Raw genomic sequence first — 26,609 nt, 5'->3', positions numbered from 1 at the left:
TAATCCTTGTTTCAACATAACTTTTGCAAAACAAGCATCATTATTCATCACTATGGTTAATATTATCTTTTCTATTTATTTGTTTTGTAAATTTGTTATTCAATAATCTCATCACACAGTTTTTCAGACAGAATTTTAAGATGTTCATGAGCAAGGAATCAAATCTTTTCTTACACTTTCGTTGTTTAAGAGTACAAAGAGCTAATACCCACTTGCGTTGCTCTTGTCAATTTACTTAATAAAACATGAAATAGGCCTACGATATACGGTATTTTAACTGAAAAAGAGTATCCTATTAGTTATACAACCTTTCGTCATACAAAATGTTAGAAACAATCAGGACAACTAACATTTATATGCAAATATTCAGATCATGTCTTTCCCCCCATTTTTAACGTCTAACCGCCCCCACTGTTGGGAGGGTGTAAGTGGTTTGCACGGTTTGTATCGAATTTTGACTTTAAAAATTTAAAGTCAGAGGTTCTTTCGAGAATGTGTGGAACATTCCTTTCCACAGCGGAGAGGAAGCTTCCGGAAACCTTCTAATAAGATATTAATATCGTAAAATGTCATAAATAGGGTGAAATGGGAGATGATAAAATGTTAGTACTTTTTTTCAGATCTAGTACTTTTTTTCTGCATAAGTTAGTACAAAATATTTTCACTGGGTAGTCACACTATTCACGACGCGGCGTGGGATGTGGTAACACTTCTCTTCGCATAATTATTTACTTTAAATCTTTTGTTAAGTACTTCACTTTTATTATTTATTATATGCTTAATACACGTAATAACAGTCCAATGGTCTTTGTTACCTGGGACATTAAAATTGTGAAGAACTTACTGTTTTCAATCTGCATTTATTCTGTTTTTTATTAAAATATGATCGTATGTTTGATTGCAAGTGTAAAGTTGCTGTGAACGTTCTTGTCAATCATTTCATTAACACTGGCAGCTTAAAAGACAAGGGAAGCATAAGAACAGTGTCAAATTCTTATTAAATTTGAAGTCATAATGGCTGGAGAGGAACCTGTTAAGTTGGAATTGATGTGCAAAGAAGAAATTAATTATGACTTACCTCAGGAAGATCCACTGGAAGGGAAAGGGTGGACATACGAACTGATGACTGAAAACAAAGAATTAGTATTATCTACAACGGAAGGAGAGCAAACAATGGAGAAGGATGCAGTTATGTATTCTTTGGATGAGAAACTAAACGTTGATACTGTGAAATCAGAATTTGCCGTAGAACATCCTGTGTTTGAAAGTGATATAGAAACGCTAAGAAAACCAATGGTTCAAGAGACTTGCGCGTCGTACTCTAAGGACTCCCAACAATTAACAACAAAAAGTTTAAATTCCGTTCGGCCAGGAAGGTAATATTCAATTTTTCATAAAGTAATTGGCTCAGATTAATAATATGGATACATAGGTTCGAAAAGTTTGTAGGTTAAAGAGAATAATTCATGAAAAATATTTAGATATAAGAGACATCTCGAACGTAAATTACTTATCTGCAATTTGGAAATGAAATGGCACACATAGACTACAAAATTATAATAATAAGATCGATACCATCGTAACAAATCTTATGTAGTTCGTATTTTGATAAAATAATGATTCTTTATTATTAAATACGAATTTCTGACCAATTTTTTTATTCTTGTATATATTTACAATATGGGTGCTCGACGATACTGTTTTATTTATATAGAGTCTTAGGTAAAATAACCGGTGGTAAGAATAAAATCTATCCTAATATTTTCGAAATTTTAATGTGAAATGATTATTCTGGAACAAAAGATATGGACGTTTATTATTTTATTGAGGATTTAGCTCCAATGAGTCTACCCTCAATTTCCGGAGGGCTTCGAAAGACTTTAACAAAATACAAGATAAAAGGGTATTTTAACCAACAATGGATGTTCAATAATTGTAGATGACCATACAGACATAAATTCATTTTATACGGTACTCATTTCTTTCAAGATAGTCGACTTTTTATATATTCACCAATCATTTCTAGAATATGGAAATCTATTTCTTTATACAAGATCGCACGCAGGCGATACAAGAACTATTGTACACTCAACACTAACCAGCATGTGCTAGGTGGTCGGTAAAAGAAAAAGATTGCTATGTAAATGAGGGCAAGGCGCAGGATGTTGGTCCGACTGGAAGAACAGGGATGTGTCAGTTAGGATCTATTATATCAACGCAAATAAATATACACGAAAACTAGGATAGCGCAAAGCACTGTATATAGCATAAGTCTACATATCATACGTGTTGAATATGTATTTGTACGGTCCTAAAGAAATTATGAGTAACATCCTGAAATGCTTTCATTGCTTGCATGTTTGCGTTCCAAAATAACAATACATTAGGAACGTAAATTTTTTACCTATGTAGATTCCTTAACTCCCAAATATTTTTTTTCTGTGTCATGATTTAGCACATTGAGTTTAGTTATTCATGTCGCTTACAGTGGTTGCTAGCTACTTTGTGAACGAATTTATGTATAACATTCACAATACGGTATTATTTAAAATGCTATTACGAATTAGTTCCCTGTCTTTTATAGTAAAGTTCGACCAGTTAAAGTTGTCATATTACTTGCTCTTGTATACAAATTCCAACCGTAGAGTTTGTATACTTCAATGTACTTTTATGCAAGACATCAGAGTTTCGAAGAAACTGTAGGCTATGTGTCATTATTTGATTTACCATAAGGGGGAAAACGAAGAGTTAAAGAAAATATTAGAAATTTACTCTCTCTCTCTCTCTGCCACCATGTTAGAAAGATGAAGCTCGGTTCGTATACTAATTTATAAGAGCAAGTTAACATACACTTATGACTAACAATATGGAAAAGAGTACTGTAGAGGTAAAAGAGCTCAAAATATTACGAAGAATAGAGATGAGAGATTAATCAAATAGGGCTGCTATCAGTATCGAATAAATAGTTTTCAGGCTCAGCAGTTCTTGCTCATTGGTTAAGTTTGCGCAATTTTTATAATAATTATTATTATTATTAGAATCATGATTAGGAATGGCAATTGTGTCGGCAATGGACATGGAAAATGCAAGAACGTTGCTCTTTATATTTATTCTCATTAGTTCTTAATTTCAAAATATTTTGTATAAACATTCTTTTTTCTGAAGCTAGTGCAATTTCTCCTGCAACATGGAAGCAATACAAGTTTGTACAGTATTATAACAGTAATTTTTACCTAAACTTGTTTATATATATAAAAAAGTTTTTGAACATAGCATACAAGAAATATAACTGCAAAATATACCTTATTACTACTAACCTGTTGAATAATCCAGGACAAAACAGAGTTATTCCACTAAAGTATAACAATATTTATAACAATTTTTAGGCATCAGTGCTCCCTACAGTGTCGAAGAACGTCTGAAATAAACACAAAAGTTGGAAATAATTTGTGACTCATATCTAGGTGCGTTCTCTCTTTAAGATCCGCCAAAATTTAAAGTCATTTCACTTATCTTACTAAATGGCGTGTCTCCAAATTCAAAACATGTTACAGATAAAACGATTGGGAATATTTATAGCTCATACCTAAGATATTCTTATCCTTTCTCACATTGAAGAAAATAATAGCTAATTATTTCACTCATCGAATACCGATAACGTTATTTGAAGTAAACCCTTAGTTCCTCAGAGCGCGTAAATAAGAGGTCAAAAGATTTATTAGGTAAGAAAAGAAAGAAATGGATAATCTTATTTTCTGTTATCTGCGAACATACCGTTATCCTTTATGTTGTATCAGATAACAATAAATAATGTGTTTCCCTCAGTTAATACGGATAAGATAATTCCAAATTATATGCTTCGCGTTGAGAAGCGGAAAAACTATTATCAACCACAAGATCGATAATATTTCAAGAATAAGAATTACAAACATTATCGTAACATGTTTCGGATTTGTACCTTTTAATTGCAACTATTCTACAATCAATGTTGCGGAATGAATAATTTATTTCTTTTCATTTTTAGTAGTTAAGTATAACAAATTTAGAGTTTGTGCTTTCTAGAGCTTAGAAATTTGTAAGAATATCCCTAGCTGGAAGAAAGTTCTATTTCAAGCGCTTTCTGATTTGAACTTTTTGTTTGCGTTGCTCTGAGCCTATCGTAGAAGTCTGTTTGTGATATCGTGTTATCCCTAGTAGAAGAGAAAATAAATCGTGAGTTTTTTTTTTTTTTAATCAACTAGGAAGTGTTAATGTCCGTACTGACAAACAAGAGAAGAAATCTTGATCTTAGCATTAAACTCGTTTCAAACTTGTTGATGAGAATGGGTCCTACTCTGATTCTAACTGCAGATGGTATAATTCTGAGATCATTCATTCGTTTTAGGCGACTGAAATGAATTGAGATCTTATTTGGGAATACAAAGGAATGTAAAAATATCCCAGGTACAAAAAATAAAAAAAAAAATCCCTAATCATTCTAGTTGAAACATGTTTCGAGCTTTAACAGTTATTGGTGCTATTTTGCTTCTAACTGCAGAGGATGTAATCTGAGATCAGGTCTTTGTTACTAAGTGAGTGAAATAAATTTTGGTACTTTGCTTTTAGATTTTTGACAGACATGAGAATGGCCCTAGATACAAGTCCCGCAGGATTTAAATTTTTCATTTAAAAATCGCTTTATAATAAAATATTAAAAAGAGATTTATCAGTACGAAATAAGTACGCAAGGTATCTTCTTTTCTTTTACAAAAAAAAAAATCTTAATACCTTTAAAAAGGGTGCTTGATGGTGCTTTTTTCTTTTTTGCATTTCCTTTAAAAGGAGATGGTTCTTATGACTACAAATCGATTTCAAAGCAAGGTTAGTCTCAATTTTTGTTAAGAGCAGCAGCATTTTCTCAGACAATATCCTCCTGGTACATTTGAAAAGGTTATTTTCTAACTTCTTTTCGTTCTTCTATTTAGAACTCTTTAGGCTGACATCATCATTATTACTTAGATTGATTTCAGAGCGACGTTAAGTCAATTTTCATTGCGGTGCCTGTTGTACTCACAAAATGCCAGCAAAGCGTTATTTATATATTCATTTACTTGTAAATTTGTCCTCTCCAGTCCACATTAAGAATATAATCCTCAATACGAAATTATTAAGTACATCCCGCCTTTCGAACAAAAGTTTCATAGTAGCAAAGAAAAATACACCTTCTAAGGGGCATTATCTTTCACCTTCTTTCATTCTTTAATACAGGATTACATTACAAAAGCGCAATGATGGCTATGAATCCAAGGTTTTATGAGAGAAAAGATGTACACTGCTTTAAGAAAAACCATTGTCCACTTGTATTAGATTTCTTGCACGTTGGAATATATTCTATGATCCAATCGAAAGTGCAGGAGCGTGAGAGTACAAGGAACCAAGACTGACGAGGTTATTAAGCCAAAGGTTTATAGTTTACTTGTATATAAGTTTTTTTAAAAGAAATATATTTTGTGTTTCCTAGTATTTTCCCTTTCTTTAATTTGCAGCTTTTCTCAATTTTTTAAATATTTTTTTACACTCTTTTTGCCTTATTCCACCAGGATCTGAGTTTTCTATCATCTTGTCAGTAGTCGTGTATTTATAGCATTTACCGTACTTCATACTGCGTTTTTGCACAGGTCCATACCTTTTGCACTTGAAGTTGTACCGGTAAACGCTGAGCTATTCGATATAAAATCAGGAAGTTGACAGGTGAAGCCTTAGAAATTAAAGTTAAATTTAACATTTCAAATAGTATTACCAGCTGGCGAAAAAAATTGGAAACCTGAGATTGTTTTCGATGTCAGTTTTGAAATTACAGTTTCTCAAAATACTCATAATTTACCAACAAAATGTTGCGTTCTTGATATTTGTTCGATTAGCGTTTGGAGATGGCTCAAATTTCATAGGATACTGCTTTTTGTTTCGTTTTTAAGCTTAAGCATCACCCTTTACAAAAATCTCCATTATCAAACCTGGATTTCTTTAATTTATACTATTGTTTCCTTTTAAGATTATAGCCCGCATCTCCCCTTTCTTTGTCGACTACTTACAGTCTTACCAAGGCACTTACTTCATACCTTTTTCTTCCTTGTAATTGTCTATTTCCGTTGCCGCCCTTTTCTGGTTAATTATAACTCACTAGGTTACGGTTATGCATTTCAGATGTTGCATGGTCTCTGAAGTTAAACTCTGTCCCTTTCTCCTTCGTTTCCTTCTATTTTTTTACGTTATTTTTTGAATTTAAAAATTTCTCTAAAAGCACATACCTTACATACATGATAATCCCAAAAGTGCTGGGAGTGAATCAAAAAAATTAGTTTCTCTTCTTTATCTTCAGTTAAAGTTAATGTTATTATTTGGATTAATCCTTCAATTCTAATTCCCATTAGTATCGTCTTAATGTGAATAGGATGAAGTTCGAGTGAAAATGGAAATAATGCAAGAAGATACAGATGCCAATGAACAGGAATATCATCTAAAAGTTTGTTCTTGACTTTCTTTTCATTCTTCCAAATCTCATTTAGTTATGGTTTGTCCTCTCTTGCATTTGATTTGTTGCCACACTAAACACAAACACACCTGCAATCACAAACATGTATTATAACGTTCATTAACAAAACGAAAGTGATGTACACCTGTTCCAGGTTATTTCCAGAGAAGTTAATTTTTTTAATGACAAATTTTCACGTTTTCGTTTATAAAGATTTATCATCGGTGCTAAAGTAATGTACGACCATTTTCTTGATTTCCTTTTGTTTTTCTCCTCGGCATGTTCTTGATCATTTGTTTAGCTAAGTTCTGAAATTAATTTGATTCTATATTTTACCATCTGATGTTATCCCATGCTTCTGGATTAGTTTTTTTCTAATATCAATAGTTTTCTCATTTCTAGCAGGATCATAATGAGGGGGCACTACCTCTACCAGGAGGGTGCATTACCTCTAACATAGAGACGTTATTACATAGGCGTATTTTATGTTTAACTGGATGATCAACAGTAGTAAATATTGTGCTATTAAAAACTATCATCGCAGTCCGTTTAAACGCTCAAAATGTACTTTCAGAACCACATAATTTTATTCCATTAAACTCAATAAAACATCTACCTCATACGTAATGTGAAGACCTTGAAGGTCAAGACGACTAACTAACTTTTGAAGTAAGTTTATTTGTGCGAAGGAAATCTATTATCCATAGTGAAATATATAAACTTGGAATAGAACCACGATGCAGTTCAATCATTTGAAGACCCTAAAGTGAACGGCGATGTTGTTCTTCTAGTTAGCACATTATGCTGCGGAGAGTACATTTCTGAATATAAATAAACCTTAGTGGAAACGTCATAAATAACTTAGGTCTCTTTTATTATGGGGCTCTGAATTGAGCTCTGAGAAAGCAGTGAACTAAATGCACTTTCGAGCTATCTGTAGCCAGATTGGACTATGTAGTTTTTAATGACTTGATAAATTAGCGCTTTTGAAAACAGTGATAGTTAAACTCACATTAAAAGATGATGTACCAATGTAGCAATCTGCCTTTTTTGGTATTTTAGATACTGGCTTTAAAGTTTTACAGGTACTTGTTGACACCTTGAAAGTGCAGTTATGATAGTTCAATTTCGTTCCAGACAGCTTGATTACTATTGGTGCAATGCCACATTATATATATAAAGAGCATTTAACTTTTATCACTTTGATCTGTTTACATGACAAGAAACAAGGACATTCTTACCTTACATCAGAAATATTTTCAATTCTGTACTATCATGACAGAGTTTGTTAATTATGACATCTTAATTCACTTTGTTTAGTATATACATTTCATACTGCATTAACAAAAACGGTTCAATGTTGTCTTGACCGAGGTTCGCCCTTAATCTAGATTTAATAATCTTGAGTTTGAAAAACGCTCGTTAACAATTTACCTGTGTTAGAGGGATCGTAAAGAGAAATTGTTACAATTTAAAGAGTTATGTATAACATAAGACATATATGCGACATTCGTATATAATTTTGAACGCACATGTGAAGCAAGACTTGCTAGCTTTCTTTTTAAGTTGATTTTTACATCTCTGGTTCAATATCGTCTCATACTCACTACTTATATATTCACTATCATATTCACTCACAACATCTCCTTACGATGTTTTGGATCGAACCTCTGCATATAATTTTAGTTAGTCGATAAGTTTCCCTTTCTCTAGTTGATAAGTTCCCTACAGGTTTTGTTCATTGCTTTCTATGGGTAGTTCGAATTTTAAATCAGAAAGCCACCTTGGATCGAAACACACCATGTCATGGTAAAAGTTTCCGTGTTCGAATACCGGTTAGTCATACTTTGATTTTGTCAAGGACGTCATTGAAAACACAGTCTGAAACGTTTCTCTTCTGTATTTCCTATGCTTTCATGATATGCCAATTCAGTTCACACGATTACATTCTATGGAAAGAAATGTTTTAGACTATCGCAGGGAAAGGTATGCACAGTTTATATGAGTTGATAACAGAGAAACTTATTCCCCTCCTTGTGTCTTCGGCACCTCCCCCTCATCAGTTCCCACTATCCCTACAACGTCGTGTTCCGCTCGACACCCAATCTGTTACGCTCCTTGTGCCTTACAACGACATTGCTCGTGCTAAACCAGTATTATCTTATTGTTAACACTTGGTGTGAAATTACTGAGATTTTTATTACTTGTTTAAGGTAATGAAAAATTTGTTAATCAATTCATTTACATATTTAACTCAGTGTGATGTGAAAAGAAACGAAGTATCAAAACTGTATGCGAGGTGGCAATTGTATCATGACATGGCAGGATATGATTCTGGTACTACTTTCCTGGTGTAATCATCAGCGAAACTGATACCTGCTTAACAATTTGAAATCAAGCAAACGGAGGGAAATAAATAATATATACTCATTGCCTTCACGAATCTTAAAGCAAACAAATCTTGAAAGCTACGGTTAGTAACTACTTTTTACAGCTCTTATACGATACAACTTCTATACAATATTCATATTACCTTCTTGTTCCAATAGAAAACGCAATGAAAATAACGAAATTATAGCTATATCATAATAAGATACCATGTTTGTAAATTTGTCTTAACACAGGCACCGTAGCGAGTCATCAAAGTTGCCAGAAGGCAGTTTTATAACTTTTACATTTGAAAAGAAATGTTTAATCGAATATTTCTGATTAAGGCCTACTTATCCAGGATAACAGTGTTACCAGCTTCAAATGTGCAGAATGTCACTAGACAACCAACTTTTATACATGTACAAATTTTGACCTGAAATTTAAATTGAAAAGTTGAATATAATACAATTCAGAGATAGAATAGTCTCATACATAGATTGCTTTATCTCTGTAGATTGAAACTTCACAAAAAGTATCATGTGGTATTTTACTATATTTGACCCAAAAGCCGTTGCTTGTATCGAGCGTAAACCGTTGGCCGGTAGGTTAATCCGACGTCGATTTCTTCCGGCGTTTTGTCTACCATGCAGTAACATGTTTAATCATATTCGATATTTAATCTTTTAGTATAAGAATTAAAGGAACCATGATCTTTTCAATTTCCATTGTTTCTTTGTTTAATTCTCTTTCTCCTTTCCTAGTTGTAATATTCGGAATGTATTTTTCCAATTTGTGCTTTTTTGTTATTTTTTAATATGTTATGCATTTTCTTTCGATGATTGCGTTTAGCTTTATTACTAATCGCAATTTTTCCAATTATTTATTAAATGTTTGCTAATTCCTTCCTTTTATCCAATTTTTTATTACTTTTCCTAGCCTGTTAACCACCAAACTTTATAAAGGTTGGCGTTCTAATAAATAGTAGCTCCTTCATCCATTTGAATTGTTTCAGTGTATGTCTTATGGCTGGACACCGAACATGACATACCAGGATATTCCTCCAATTGGAGCAGGAAAGAATGAATATTTCGGCATCACTTAGGGAACCACTAGATATATAGGATAAATTATATTTTCTTTGAGTTCTAAGAGATGAAAATTAATGCTAACAAAATGAATATAGTAATATGCCTCATGCAGATACAGAGGAACCATGGAAAGAACAACGAAATTTTAACTCTTAAGCATAGATAGTCTGCATTTCCCTCGTACCCCATCTTTCTGTTTTGGTTTTTTCTTCTTTTATAGAATAAATCTTTTTTAGTAGCAATGGTACACAAAATTTAAGATGTTTAATTTCCTGGAACACAATCTGTAATTCCTGGCTGCAAATCGACCCGAGAACCTTTAAAATGAGTCTCACGCGCTGTCCCCGTATGTCCACAATCTAAGGCGTACGTTTAAGTCAGCCATAAAACTCCACATTGTCATGAAATTGCCCCCGGTTTCACTTGAAGTTTGAATTTTATTAACGGGTTTTAGACGTCTATGGGTTAACGTCTGGCTTTAGAGAAAAGATTGGATCTGTTGATCAAGATCAGGCAAAAGTTAATCCACAATCTTCAGAAACTTACTATTGTACCTACATATGTGTAGGACTACCCCAGAATTTGCATTGAGAAAAGGTAAAATATCCAACCTGGTAGTACTTGAAATGTGGTATTGGCGCACAATGATGCGCATATCAAGGACAAAAAGAGGAAGGAATGAACAAGGACAAAAGGACACTAATGAAGGACAACAGGTCATAAAAATAATAGGAAAAAGAAGAAACAGCATGCTTGGCCATCTTATTTGGCATTCCGATTTGATCACCATGCTGATAGATGGAAAGACAATAGGAATACCAGGCACAGGAAGACCAGAGATAAAATATATAGATAACCGTCGATAGACTCGAGATAAGTTACCAATCTATTATGTACACGCTTATCAATTAATTTGGAAACGCAGCTTAATACTGATATTGGCCTATAATTATTCGGATTTAACTTATCTCAACGTTTATAAATTGGAATTGACTTTAGCAGTTTTACATTGCATCGGAAATTCGCCTAGAGTAAAGGAAAGAACTACTAATTCAGATAAAGTATGGCTTATGGTGTCCTTGCAATTTATTAAAATTTCATTATATAATCCATCTTTTGTCTGATTTCTTTTTTTTTAGCGAACTAATAATTTCCATGTTTGTAACTGGCGTAAAAAACAATGAGCGGTTGTATGGTATACCCGAGTTCAAAGCTGTATTTTCCATTAAGGGTATCTTTGATGCTAGTGCAAAATGATCATTCAACACATTTGGTATCTGTTCATTATCAACTAATGTATTTCATACTTTCAGTTGTATAGAATCTATATCATTATTTATCTTATTAGTTAATATTTCTTTAACAACACCCCAAAATTTCTACTGTCAGACAAAGATTCCTGTATTTTTTTGTAATAATACTCACTTTCTAGTTGCCGTCTCGACTTTGTTACCATATTTCTAAGTTTTCTATGCTCATTTCGTATATCTATATTATCTGGGAATTTTTTAATTAAAGAGTAATATTTATTCTCATTTTTACTAAACTTAACAATTCCTCGTTTATCCAAGGAGACTTAGGTTTATATTCTTTCCTACAGACTTTATGCATATTTTTATATTTAGATATTTCAATCCCTTCTGACATATACTTTATATATTTTCCGTATTGTTCATCAATACAATTAGTAGTTAAGGAAAGTTTTGTATTTCTAAAATAATTTAGTTTATAATTTATTTTAGGTAAATGTGAATGTTCCATATTGTTTACATAATATTATACTCGTTGAAATATGATATTACATATTAATATATTATGGTCACTTATATCAGCTAATATATTATTAACAGAAACCACTTCACGTAAATCGTTTACTAATACATGATCTATCAAGGTTCTACTATTATCAGTCAGCCTGGTCGGATATTTAATATTTGCCTGAAAGAGGCCATAATTTCCACAAAACTGTACATATTTGAAAGTTTCAGTTGAATCTCTGTTTAATGTGTCAATACGAAATTCCTCTACCATTAGAATGGATGAATTTTTACAACTAGTTACCACAGTCTCCATGTCATCTAACAGTTCATTAACCATATTCTTGTTTGGATTATATATAATATAATCATTAAATGTACACTATGCTTTATCTATAATATATAATTGTCTACAAATTAAACCATTACTGCTATAAACAAGTATTCCTCCACCACGATTATAGTCCCTACACACCATAGAACTTATTATAGTTATTAATATTATAGTATTCAATTTCACCAGAATACAACCATGTCTCAACAGTAATTATAACTTTTACAGTATGTATTCTATCTAACAGTAGCTCTAATTCATTAATTTTATTCCGTATACTTCTAGCATTTAAATATGAAATTGAAAAATTTCCCTATTGTTTGAATAAATACAGTTTTAGCATACTGTTCTATATTGTCAAAACTAAATTCATACAGATTGATACGTAAATCTACGTGTTCATCCATATTTAGCTTTCTTTACGATTCCCAGTGTCTGTCCTCCCGATTTTTATTTTGTTTCTTTTGTTTTCTAAGATGATCTTAATTTGTAGTTTAAATATTAGTTGTAAGAAACACTTATCCATAGTCAATTCGGGATACTTCTCTTTCATACAACATTTTGTATGTTAGGCATTCCTTTTCGTTGGAAGGCGTACACTTTTTGTTGCTTTTTTGGCAAGGTATGCAAACTTTGGGTTTACTTTTTTCCGAGCAATGTTTTTGTTCATTTTTTTTGTTTTTTTCGTCCACAAAATTTACAAGCTGGTGTGTCATCCTTGCTGAACCTTTGGGTATGTCCTAAATCAAGACAACGAAGGCATCTAGGAATTGAAACGAAATCTTTGATTGTTAAGGCTTCGTAAGGATGATATACCCTATTTGTGTGAAGTAGTTTCTTATATATTTCATTGGGTGCTTCAGTTACCAAATGGCACCTGGTGTCATTCTTTGGACCAGTTCTGAATTTCGGCTTTACTTCTTTCTCTGCAAATTCCACATCGTTATCTTCCAAGTTTTGTTCAATAATTTTAGACACAATATCTGCGTCTTTCTGCCGCAATGTACAATATCTGCCGGTACATTGTATATAATAGCCAATGGTCTTTTCTTCCTTTCTTCTTCAAATTTGAATTCTTCCATCACTTTTTTTTATAGATATTTTTTCTATATCTTCTTTAGTTTCTGTCTCGACTATCAGTGAACCACCCACCAGCTTGACAGAAACAACTTTAACTCTGTCCTTAATTGGATTAAAATACTTCGCAAGCTTGGTTTGAAGATGTTTGATGAACACATTTTCCCTCCCTTTTAGAAATATGACTGGCTTTTGTTTTGCGATTGCCTCTTTAATTGCTCTAGCTCTTACCGTCTTTTTTTTTTATTATTATTATTATCTCTGCAAGGCTTTTAGTTTTGAGATCAGCAATCGTGCATGAAACACTATTTTGATTTCTTATTTTTTCCTAAGTCTAGTCTAGTCTTAAATTCCCCGTTTTCGTCTTTTAGTTTTTAATTTTCTTCCTTAATATTATCAGTGATTCCCTCCATCCTGGATTGGTAGAACAGCCATTTTATTAATTCTTCTTTAACTGCATCTATTTTGACTTTATCATTTTCTTTTACGTCGAGTGTATTGTCAATAAACTTGAATACTTCTTGATAATTACTCATACCTATAGAGCAACTGTCAACCTTACTCTGAACACCTGAGTTTTCTTGTTCTTGTTCACCTTCTTCTCGTGATTTTCGGGGAGAAATTGATACTTCTCTTTTGTTTGCTGCTCGCGGGCGTTGATTTAAGTTGACCATAATCATCTCGTCGTTACTGCCAAAATTACTCTTGGGTCTTCTTTCGTCCGACTGACAAATGTTAGTCTTCTAGTGGAGACCCCCAAACTATTAGGAGGGATCCTAAGAGTTGGGTGACTGGTTGTTACTAGTTCACCAAATATTGATACCAGTTCGTATTTTAGAGTCACACTATACCTACTATAATGTTCTTTCCCTAATCCCGGCCTTAAGGGAATTTTTATTAAAACCATGCACGTGTTTTTACTATGATGTTTACTGTAGTCTGTTAAGTGTGCTGATAACAGGATTAGGTTGTACTTACGTGTCTCCAATGTCAACGTCTTTATTTGTCCAGGTCTTTTAATGTAATAATTTACATCTTGATTTAATTTCGCCATTTTGCATAGTAATTAAACGGGCAAAACAATATTTGCAAGATTGACTCGGTGGTCAGATGGTTAACGCGTTGATATCTGGGATAAATAGTCGTTGGTTCAACTCACGACAGGTGAAACATTTTTCTTTCTAAATATGTTTCTGTATGTTCACATATATTATTAATATTTGTTTTCTTGCATTTCTCGTATGTTATTTTAGATCATGTGTTCATGGATTAGGGTAGCTTAAATCAGTTTTCGTTATATATGCTTACACTTTCGCATTTTTTCTTCAAAATTGACTTTTATATCTTCACATTTATTAATAATGATTTATTTATTTCAATTTTAGTGGTCATGTGTTAGCGGTAATTAGGTAAGAATATGTTCGTATAAAATATAGAACGATGCCACACACAGCAATGCGTTGCTTTTACTTTATTCAGAAAATTACTGCGAGAGTATGCTATGCAGCTGAACCTTTTACTCACTGTTAGTGCCGATGGCATCTGTTTTCTTAATGTAGACGCTCTGGCAAATCATGTGTTTGGCCACACAAAATGTGTCAGCACTATTAAGGTTTCACATTAACCCCTATTCAAATCGGATCGATGGAAACGAACTATTTGTGGTGTTAATATTTGTCATCATAGGGCGGAAACGGTAACTAACAGTAATAAACGGTTTGACAACCGATTGAGGTTTGGCGTGGAAATACCACAACCCACAGCACTTTACCAAACTGGAAGTTGTTGAAAGTTTCTAAACAGGTAGTTTCAATACTGATTTTTGTAGACTAAGGACGATAAGGGTTATCGAGATATGGTTTTGTACAATTCATTTAGCTTTTCAAGAATAGGGCCATCTCCTCCAAAAACCCTCTATTCAAACGGTAAGCATTTCAAGTTAGCCATTTCTGCTTTCAGCATTTACGCTTACGGAACGGAAAAGGTTAGAGATATCGAAAGGCTGCTTTCTGCACATAATTAAATGTTTAAATTGAACATATCACGATTACCCATTGAACTCTACATAAGACAAACATGGTTCAAATTTACTATTAAAACCGGTTTCAATGTTTTTTTTTTTTTTTTTTGAACTTTTATTGCCATAGAACAAAAACGATAGCATGTAACCAGATTCAGTTTTCTGCAAGCGTCTGAATACAATATATAATGACAATTTGCGACACTCTCAAATACGTAAGTTGTTCAAGTTTACCATTAGATTCAATTTTAATACTTATTTTCTTAGAGGAAGAATGCTAAGATCTATCAGGTTGCAGTTTCTTGTAAACGATTCTCTATTTATATACTATGTTCACTTCCTCCGTTGAAGTTCAGTCAAACTGGAAGTGGTTAGAATAAACCGTTTCTGGTTTCAATGTTTATCGTCAGAAAACAAACACAGTAACACATAGTTTATGAAAAAAGCTTTTATGAAAGCGTTTTAGCATCTTAAACATATCTCTACTATTCACAGCACTACATCAGAACCACATTTGCTTCAAACTGAAAATTAGTTCTGGTTTCAATACTGATTTCCGTAAAGCATAAGTGGTAAGATATATTGAGATCTGGTTGTGTTCAATCGAGTCAGATTGCCGAGGAAACGATCTATCTTTCTCGTTGAAGACCTGTTCAAACCTGAAGGGATTAAAATTATCTGTCTTCAGTTTCAACATTTATCATTATAAAACGAAAATGGTATCAGATATTGAGGAGCTGTTTTCTTGCAAATGATTAGTATTCTTGTAATCTGATTTTCATATAGAAATACTGGATAAGATATCGAAAAGCTCTTCTGTGATCGGATCAGCGTCCCAACGATACATTCTATTTTTTTCCCTAACTTTCTATTCAAATTTGAAGTGCTTCAAGTTAAAGATTTTTTCAACATTCATCTCTATAGAAGTAAAAGAGTAACGCATAGCTAGTAATAGTTTTTGAGATGGATCCTGCTTCCAAGAAGCAGATTCTATCTTGATCCGGTTACTGTATATCAACAAGTTGTTACAGATGCACTACTTGTAATTTAAACATTGTATTCGCATATTTCGGAAGCACTAGTTTCACACTGTGAAACGATATTCACTTGTATTGTATTCCCACATTTTTTCGAGTATCTGGCGAATAGTGAATATCTGGTCGATAGTTGATTATTTCGTCTAAGTCCGCACTGATAATCTCCAATACTTTCATCTGCGTATAAGGTCAATCTTGCTAATAGAATATTTGAAAGGATTTTATAGGATGTTAACAGAAGAGAAATGCATCGTTAATTATTACAGTCAGTTTTGTCGCCTTTCTTGTGAATTGGAACAACGACTGATTCTTTCCACTCTTGTTGCAATTCTCCCTTGTTTCAGATAAGGAGAATCAGTTTGTGTATCTTGTACCACAATTTTTCGCCTCCAGCTAAAATTAACTCAGCCGGAATTTCATCTACACCCGGAGATTTGTGTTTCTTTAATTTCTTTATAGCGGTTTCTAGTTCTATTCGGTTGGGTTCTGGATTATACGATTCTGTAGTGTGTATCTCCTTTTCTCCACACACACTAGTTTTTGGTTGCGAGTTAAGCAAATCGTTAAAGAAATCTTTCTACCTATTTAATATGCTATCCGTATCAGTGTGAAGTGTTCTGTCCGATTTCTTTAATATATAAGCCCGAGGTTGATAGCCTTTCCTAATTTCGCTGATTACCTTATACATGTCCCCGATGTTTTTAATTTTACAATTATCTTCAAGTTTCTTAATTTTAGCTTTCAAAAAATCGCCTTTCTTTGTTCTAAAAGTTTTGGAAGTTTCCCGCCTGATATCTGCGAAATTTTCGTGTAGTTATTTCATTCACATTTTGTACCCAGCATAATTTTCCTGTTTTCTCTTCTCTGCTAGTTTAATGCATTCCTGGTCAAACCATAGTTTGTTCCTACGTATTTCCGCGTGTCCCAATGTTTCTTTTGCTGAAATTTTAATGCTATCTCTAATTTCAATCGAAGTATCCTCAACACTAGTGCACTCCGAATCTTGTGAAGCCGAGAATCTATTCGAAACTTCAATGTGGTATTTCTCTCTTATCTAGCTCTCTTCTAATTTCTTTAAATTAAGTCTCTCAGTTTTCGAACAATGAATATTACCTTTATTCAACAATAGTCTCTCTCGTATTATGGCTGCTACCAGGTAGTGATCAGTGTCACAATCAGCCCCTGTAAACGACAGGACATCAATTATGCTAGATTGCCTTCTTCTATCTACTAAAACGTGATCAATTTGATTGTGTTTTTCGGTCTGGTGATGTCCAAGTGTATTATGAACGTCGCGATGTGGGAATTTTGTACTCTTCACGATTAGGATTTTGGATGTTGGGAAATTCACGAGTCTAACACCGTTTTCATTACATTCCTTATGCAGAATTTCATTCCTTATAATCGGTTTGAAAATATTCTCTCGTCCTACCTTCGCATTGAAATCTCCTAATAGAATTTTCATATGGTATCGCGGGAGTTGATCAAATATTCCTTCCACTTCTTCGTAAAAACTATCTTTTATATCGTCATCCTTATCTTCAGTTGAGGCATGTACATTTAAAACAATAATATCACACCAGCGTCCCTTAAGAGTAATAAAAGAAAGTCTGTCAGTAACAAATTCAACCCGTTTAATTGCTGATAATATTCGTTTGTGAACGAAAAACCCTGTTCTTAACTGGTGGCTTTTATATCCTTCCCCGTAAAAGAACGTAAAGTTTCCGTAATTCACAGATCCATTTCCTTCCCACCTAACTTCCTGAACTCCTACTAGGTCCATGCTGTATTTCTCAAACTCACTCGTTACGGATTTTAACGCGCTTGCCCTATAAAGACATCTAATATTCCATGTTCCAAATCTTATGTCCATTTTGTTATGCTGAGGTCGTGCCAAGTTATCAGTCCTTTTCCGAGGCTTTTGTGAATACTTCTGAACAAGTGCTTTATTTTACAGGATGAGGTTGTTAGCCTTACCTAAACCCCCAATTTGGAGGACCACTCCTAGTCAGCTGTCCGCGACTGGTTATTCAGTATATTCGCAGCTAACCTCTATATCTAGAGGCCTTCTCCTCGATCCACAACCTGAGGATGCGCCATGCCGTGGTGACAGGAACCCACGTTATGTTACAGGATTACAGTTTTTATTGACATTCTCCATGAATCGCATCTACAAGTAATCCTAGAAGCATATTATTAATTTTATTATTTTTATTTATAAACATTACGTGCATCAATACGTAGTATTAAGAATATTTATGAATAAAATGTTTGATACCGCTATTTTTAAAATAATGAAAAAGTAATCAAAGATTATTCTCAACTCTTAGATATTAAATGTTTAGTTTAAAATAGCATCTCCTATCATATCTTTCTAAAATATCTTCCTAGGATTAAATCATTACCAAGTCACTTACACTTCCTGCAGATAACTCGCTTTCAGATCTCTGTAGCATACATTCCACAAACATACTTTTGGCATTTGAAACATATCTCAGCTTTTTTGTTGTTTTACATAATCCTACTTGACATTTTTGCATGCGGGTGGAAGGAACTTCCTAGTCTTGAGATACATTGTAACTGTCATCAGCGACAGTGATCATCAACTCTTCGGCCAAACGTTGGAGATATTGTCCCTATTGATTTTTTCCGGTAACTTCTTTGATTATCCAGGAATTCAAATATGCTGAATCCACCACTTTGAAGATAACGTACATTAACCATCATCTATACGCACATCACAGTGTTTTTCTTCACCATTTTGTCCACGACGTCTGCAGCAAACTTTCATTGTAATATGTCATAAATTCGGGTCATTTTTCGTTCCATGAAAATTGACCCTGACTTGTACATGGAACTCAAAACGCAAACACTTTTGTTTCGCTTACATTTGTAGACAGTTATTGTACTACCTCTCTGATCGCAGTAAACATTATAGTGATGCAGGTCTTTGATTTTTGAGGATGCAAAACCTTTAGTAAGCTCTCTTCGATTTGCTTTATTGTCGCAACCAAACTAATACGTTTAGCCCTAACATATTCAGCTAGTTTCCTTGTGAATAAGTTATCACATGTCATTTATTCCTTTTTTTAGTAAGAAGATTTATCAAACTGCGCACTACAAATTCACCTTACAAATCTAACCCAGCAGTACATTCCAAATCCTTACGGAAAACCATTAAGGACATTATTGTATTCTATGTCGGCAAGTAACCAGAACCAGGTGATAAATTTATCGTGTTCATTTGGCATATATTGCAGAATTTGACATCTGAATTTCGTAGCATAGAGTTGTTTAACAACAGTCACGTTATCGTGTGATTTGGAACATTTTGTGCAGTTCTTAATAAACCCATGCCACAGTTTGGGTGCGAGTGCGAATTTTTCCTTTTGAAGTCTTGCTGATCTTGTCGCCTATTCATCAAACCTCAAGTACCGTTTTACTTCACAGATTCTATCCCTACTCGTTGTCTTTCCCATAAATTGGTGGCCCGGTTTTTTTCCTACACAAAACGGTAATGCGTACTGCTGAAGCACCAGTAGCACTTCGGTAAATAATATGGCCCAAATAAGTTTATAGTTCAGAAAGAGCGAAAATCCATGTTGTTGACTTCAGTTGAATATTTGCTTCAGCAATGGTGCACTTTATGATATGCCTCATCATTGATTCATCAAATAGGGCTAGTAAACGAAAAGCACTACTATATTCTTCCGCAGACAATCCCCGCTTGGCAAAATTTGTCAGTCCTGGAGCTTCTTAAACAATATTCTGCTTAGATATATGGACAATGTCACTTTGTCCCAAATCCAGTTTCGTCCACATTGTTCTATCTGGAGCAATAAAACTGTCACCACTACTGGCGTTGTCTTCTCCATCACCGTCTTTCACTTCTTCATGACTTGAATTTAAAATGTTCTTTTCAAGTTTAGAATCACTTTACTTTCCATCTCCTTCATTCATATTCTGCAAATTGTCATTATTTTCTTCAGACTCATCTCCTGAGAGATCATATAAACTCGAAGTCCTTCTTGAAGTCTTGTAAAATGTCACATGTACACAGTTCACCTCAACCAATTACACGTACACATTAACATGCATATATTGGTCACATGTACCTGAACTAATTTATTTTCGTCAATAAATCACTGCGAGATATCTTGCAAGGCAACGAAAAAACTTATGTAGATATCTCATAGAAATTATTGTTGGAACTAGATATCTCAACAAAAAAATAAGCTATCTTATTTTTTATGCCTCAAATTACAATTAATAAATTTTTTAACTCTTCTTTTGTACAGAAATAAAAATTGTTTTGACATGTCATTTGCAAATTAGAAACAGAAACAGTAATACTCCATATTCTTTATAAGGCAGGCAAAATGACTGCTTTGTGCTTCTAGGTACAACTGACACTAGCGCCCCTATAAAAAGAGATATAAACTTTCGCTTAATACTTTCAGCAAGTGAGCAGAACAATATTAAAGTCATTGAATTTAAGGGTCTTAGCGGAAATATTAGAGAAGTGATACGAAATTATATTTCTCGAAGCAGTCAAAATGACTGCTTCGTGCTTCTAGTGTTAACATTGCCAAACATGACCTTTCTTGCTACCTATGTCTTGAAATTTCATGCGTTAATTCACATGTAAGAGAAGTCCGATTACCTTTTTAGAAATTCGAGTCAGAGATAGGAGACAGACCGACGTCTAATACTAACAGTAGTTCAGGGCCTGTTAATAGTACTTAATCTCTATTTCTACGTAATTCTACATTACTTTACAAAATGGTTCCTTTTCGTCATTTATAAATTAGTACTTTCTTACTTTTGGCTATTGTTTAGCTTTGGCTGGCCAGTTTTTGCACCTACTTTTTGCGATATTCTAATCCGATGCGGTTGTTTTATGGTTTCATAGGTTAAATTACGTTACAAACATTAAACTCAGACAGAATTGACGAGCGAGTGTTAGCGAGTGAAGGCGGGTAGAACCCCGTAGGGCACGTTGTTTTCTATCTTCAAAGCCAACAATTCACTTTCTTTTCTCACATAAATCAATCCACTTATCTTTATGGCTTGTACGAATCCCCTACTGCCCCCCACCAAAAAAATTGTGCTCGATATTTTCTTGACTACTTGAACACCACTATCAACTCGTTTTTGCTAGTTTTAGCCCCCAAATACTAAAGAATTACCTTACTTTTTAATGAAAATGAAAATGCAACTTAAAACGCATATTATTAATTATATATAGTACAGTCAAAGAAATTTAAATTCTTTAGAACCTAGCAGTAAATCATAATATGTTAAAATAATGTAAAATAATGTAGTCATAGGGTTATTATAATTTGGAAGATAAAGTAAAGAAATGGAAATAAATTCCTTCCCGGTAATTTATAGGCCAGGGGGAAAACCTGGGCATATTCCCATTTTTTAAATTCCTTCCCACCGGGAATATTCCCACTGTCAATCACTACTCAAGGGGTGCCTCGGAGGCACCCTGTTCAATTTTAATGGCATTATTCTTAATAGATATTTCGTCCCGTGTCCTGTGCTCTAAAATTCTTCTATCTCTTGGAAATACATCTTATTGCGTTTCCTAAGCATTTGTTTTACTTTACCTCAGAAAGAATAGCGTTTTTTTATGCTTATGTAAAGGGGTGCCTCTGACGTTCTTACTGAAGTATGCACTGTTCTGATAATTTGATACTGTTCGTTGTTTATTATCATTGACAAATGATTTCATAGCAATGTAGTGACTAGCCCTTCCTATTAATGGCGGAAAATACAAATGGTCGCGGTGAGTTCAGGTAGCTTGTGTTTGCAACAGGGAGCCTCAGAGTCACCTATTGGATCTTTTAAGTTTATTATAATGCATGGGCTTTCTCGGGTTAAATATAAATTACTTTTGCAGTTTTGATTTTAATATGGTTTATAATTAGCATGGGCTTTCTCGGGTTAAGTATAAATTACTTTTGTAGTTTTGATTTTGGTATGGTTTATAAATGTGCATTGTCCATGACAATATTAGGCGTATAGGATTATATAATTTTTATTCCGTCAAGATTGTGTTTAAAGAAGATATATTATGTATAATTCCCTTAAAACTACGTAGACATATTTAGTGTAGAGTGCCCATAGCCGTCTTCTTTGAGTATTGTATTGTAGTAACGCGGAAATGAAACATGTAATGTTAATGTGAATTCCGGAGGAAGAAGTAGTGATTTTCTGATGTTTTTCCCATGAAGTAGAATGCTCCATATAAGTAAAGAAGTACGTCCGAAAACTATAAAGGCATTATTTGGAAAAGAAATTATGGAGAGGCTTTGCTTCCCATTAGTTAATTCTTAATTCGCATACTAGAACCTACGTTGCATGTGTTAAAACGTATATATAAGTATATAAGTTGATTTGAAGTTACATGGACTTACATGGTAATTTCACAACATCCGCTTGAAAATGTAGTTTTCTTAAAATTTCTTGTATGCTAGCAAAATTGTGATCACTTAACTGCATCAGGTAATACATGATAGAGTTCTATACATTACATGTTAATTTTATATCATATGTTACATTTATATATAAAAAAAATTGCGGAAATTACCCGTTTAAAGTCGTAGGGAGTTGATCACTTGCTCACAGGTATTGAGTAGAGATTTTATATGACAAATTCCACCTCTCTACCATAATCCACTCGACACATACGTTGCTTTTCGCATAAAATTTAAATCTGTTCTCTTACTCGTAGGATCTTCATTCTACTGACAGTAGCGAAAAAAGGAAGGAAGAAGTTTTCTAGCTAACTGCAGTGTAAAATCTAATTTCAATCGATTTACTCATTTCCGCAGCTGAAGCCACATTACCTAGATGTCTAGCTTGTTTACTGAGATATAATATCGTCGCATGAAAACCAGAGGAACGTAACTTCAAAAATTCTGTTTTCATTTTCTTCATGTTTGGACACAATTTTGAAAGCCCAACTTAGTGTAAACGGAACGTAGTGCCATCTGTTCTTCTTGTCGATCGTCTGCTGTAATGTAGTTCAATTACCATTCTATTAAATTCACATCTTTCTAAGAAAACAATGTTTCTGTCTTCTGGCTTTTAAACCTTCGAAAATGGATTTACGTATCTCTCGTTCATATTCAACAATATGCAGATTGTTAATCTTCTCCCTCTTCAGTGTTGTATTTCCCAAAACACTGGTGCACGCGAGTTTTCCAAAAGTAGAAAAGCAAGTATGAAACTATCCTCTCTCTAAAAAGAGAGTCTCGTCAAAATACAATTTTTCACTAAAAATTTAATCCTCCTTCCGTCCTTATGATAATCATTTGAATGAACGTTACATGATAAAATGCCACTTAAATATAGACACTCAACATATTAAATATTTTATTTCTCACAGCTCAGCTTCCTGTCTTATGTAACGTGATGCATAACACATTTCTTGCATTTTTTGCTATTCATCGTGTAGCATTTATCTTTAAACGCCATTTTAACTTTTAATGTAAAAAACAATAATGACTAAAGTGTTTCACTATGACGGTAACACTCCCAGGCATTGTTTAAAAAAAGTAATAGCAGGTTTCCAAATCGACTATAGAATTTTGACTTCTCCGAATGGAATTACGCCAGGTTATTAGAAATTTATTTTTTTTTCTTTTTGAGCAGAAACGTACAATATCACTAGTAATAATCTAAGGGTGACGAAGGTGCTAATGCTTGTTCACATTACCTTAACGTGGACTTCTGGAATCATAATGTCACGTATTTCAAATAAACAGATTAGAATTACAAGAAGTTGGATACTCGCCAACTCTCAAAATTATTTACTTAATAAGAGGACTTAAATATATATCAAATGTAACCGCGTAGCTATATATCAATAGACGCAACGATTGTATTATGTATTAATGTTTACTGTCTCAAAGAATCAGACTATATTAAAAACACACGTAGAGATTGGTGAACTGATTCAAATGATATATTTTGTGCAATATTGTAAAACTTGTTATACCTTTCCTTTGTTTCTTTGTCATCATTACATTTTTTTGTAGCGGCGATTGCAACAAGTTATTACGATTGCTAAATTTTGTGACACAAAAATTAATGATTTATAAATATTTTAGTAACAATGGATCTCTAATTTCACTGATAATAATGAATATTTATTTCATAGCACAACATATGTATACGTTGTTATGCACTTAACTCTGATATCGTGTATATATATATATATATATATATATATATATATATATATATATATATATATATAATTGAACAATTTGATATAATAAAGCAAATTACACACTTTTATTTCGAGATTAGAGAAATATGGAAACACCTCGATAGTTCTCGGTTTCATGTTTCTACAACATTTCATGTAACAGAACAAAAATAAACGTTATTTTGTATTGAAATATACTGTATGATTTCATTTTTGGTTGTTACTTACTAACTTAATTTACGTTTTTTTATTTATTGAACTTGTTACAGGCGCTACAACGAATGTGATCTTGACAGACAAGTGAATACGTGTATTATATTAAAGGAAGCCATTTCTTATTCAGATGAGAAATCTGATATTACGAAGCAGTTGAGTAAAGGAATTATTCTGTCACGTTTGTCAAGTAATACGATAGCACATAAAAGTGAAAAGCATCATACGTACCGAAACACTGATAAACGCAATACTCAAAGTTTAATTTCAAGTCGCAAGTCCATAGGTACAGCTGAGAAGTCCCACCTGTACGAACAGTGTGGTAAGGGATATAGCGTATGTTCAAGTCTGGCTACACACATGTTAATCCACACAGGAGCAAAACTTCACAAATGCCAAGAGTGTGGAAAAGGATTTAGTTACCGTTCGTACTTATCAAGACACATGTCAATCCACACAGGAGGAAAAACCTCATACATGCCAAGAGTGTGGAAAAGGATTTTATCTCCGTTCGCACTTATCAACTCACATGTTAATCCACTCAGGAGAAAAACCTCACACATGCCTAGAGTGTGGAAAAGGATTTAGAGAGCGTTCGCACTTAAGAATTCACATGTTAATTCACACAGGAGAAAAACCTCACACATGCCAGGAGTGTGGTAACGGGTTTAGAGAACGTTCAAGTTTGGCTAAACACATGTTAATCCACACAGGAGCAAAACCTCACAAATGTCAAGATTGTGGAAAGGGATTTAGTCATCGTTCAACGTTAAAAATTCACATGATGATCCATAATGGAGAAAAACCTTACACATGCCAACAGTGTGGAAGGGGATTTAATGTACGTTACAGACTGGCTATGCACATGTTAACCCACACAGGAGAAAAGCGATATACATGTGATAACTGTGGAAAAGGATTTATAGTACGTTCAAATTTGGCTAAACATATGATAATTCACACAGAAAGAAAAACCTCACATATGCCAAAAGTGCAGAAAGGGATTTAGTCGAAAATGAAATCTTTAAGTTTTACGTCCCACGCTTATGCCGGTTAGGCTAAAGGAGACGGCGATTAGAGATGAGTGAAATGGTGGAAACGGGAGAACCCCAACAAAACCCATGAGCACGGAGTTTGTCCACCACAAAGTCTACACGGCGCGAGCTGGGGTCGAACAAGGGACCCCAAGCATCGGAAGTGAACGTTCCACAAATGAGCCACCGCGCTCCCTAGTCGGCATACCAGTTTGGCAAGACACAGGTTAATCCACACAGCAGAAGAACGTCAGTTTTTTAGAAACGGGTTTACGGTACTTTCAGTTTTGTCCAACCACAAGTTAATCCACACAGTACGGAAATCTCACTCCAGCGAAAGTGGAAATTGATTTAGTCGGCATTCTAGTTCGGCTACGCATCTTGTTACACACATTTGACAATATTCCTAGAAGCCGACAATGTCGAAAGGGATTAAGTTTTCATTCAAAGTTGGCAAAACATTTAACTACACAGGTGCAAAACTTTTGTCTTACGATGAATTTGATTCGCATTTAAACTTGGCAACAGAAATTTTAATATACATAAATGAAAAATTTCACACATGCTATGAGTGTGGAAAAGTATTTGCTCTACCTTCAAAAATTGCAAGACATTTTACCATACAGATAAAAATGTCAGATGCGGCAGGACCCACGTGAAAAGAAGGTGAATACTAAGTTCATATTTTGCAACGCATATGTTAAAATACAAAGGGGAAACATTACTACTGGAATGAAGAAACAAACTCGTTCAGAATAGGTAGGGTGGATTTCATTGAAATTAATATTTGGCAAGTTTATTAATACAGATTTGTAGGATTCAGCGTGTCAAAATTGCGAACAATGATTCGGTCGACGTTTAGTCTCAGAGAGACATGTTATCGCATACAGGTAAAAAAATTGGTGTGCAAAAGTGTGAAAATAGTTTGCTTGAATTCCATATTT

The 26,609-nt window shown here is 33.7% G+C and overlaps 1 protein-coding gene across 1 annotated transcript; it reads left to right on the top strand.

Annotated features, from left to right (window-relative positions):
* Positions 1–668: 668 nt before the first annotated feature.
* On the top strand, positions 669–25,370 carry LOC145676371 (uncharacterized). The gene is made up of 2 exons (XM_081747222.1): positions 669–1,376; positions 24,688–25,370. Exons 1-2 carry the CDS (start codon positions 1,015–1,017, stop codon positions 25,217–25,219), a joined length of 894 nt encoding a protein of 297 aa, XP_081603348.1. The 5' UTR covers positions 669–1,014; the 3' UTR covers positions 25,220–25,370.
* The last annotated feature ends 1,239 nt before the right edge of the window (positions 25,371–26,609 follow it).

Source organism: Thermobia domestica, unplaced genomic scaffold (assembly GCF_964235325.1).
Source record: "Thermobia domestica unplaced genomic scaffold, izTheDome1.hap1.1 HAP1_SCAFFOLD_118, whole genome shotgun sequence".
Classification (NCBI taxonomy): Eukaryota; Metazoa; Arthropoda; class Insecta; order Zygentoma; family Lepismatidae; genus Thermobia; species Thermobia domestica.
The sequence above is the reverse complement of the archived record's forward strand: the minus strand, read 5'-3'. Positions and strand labels throughout refer to the sequence as shown.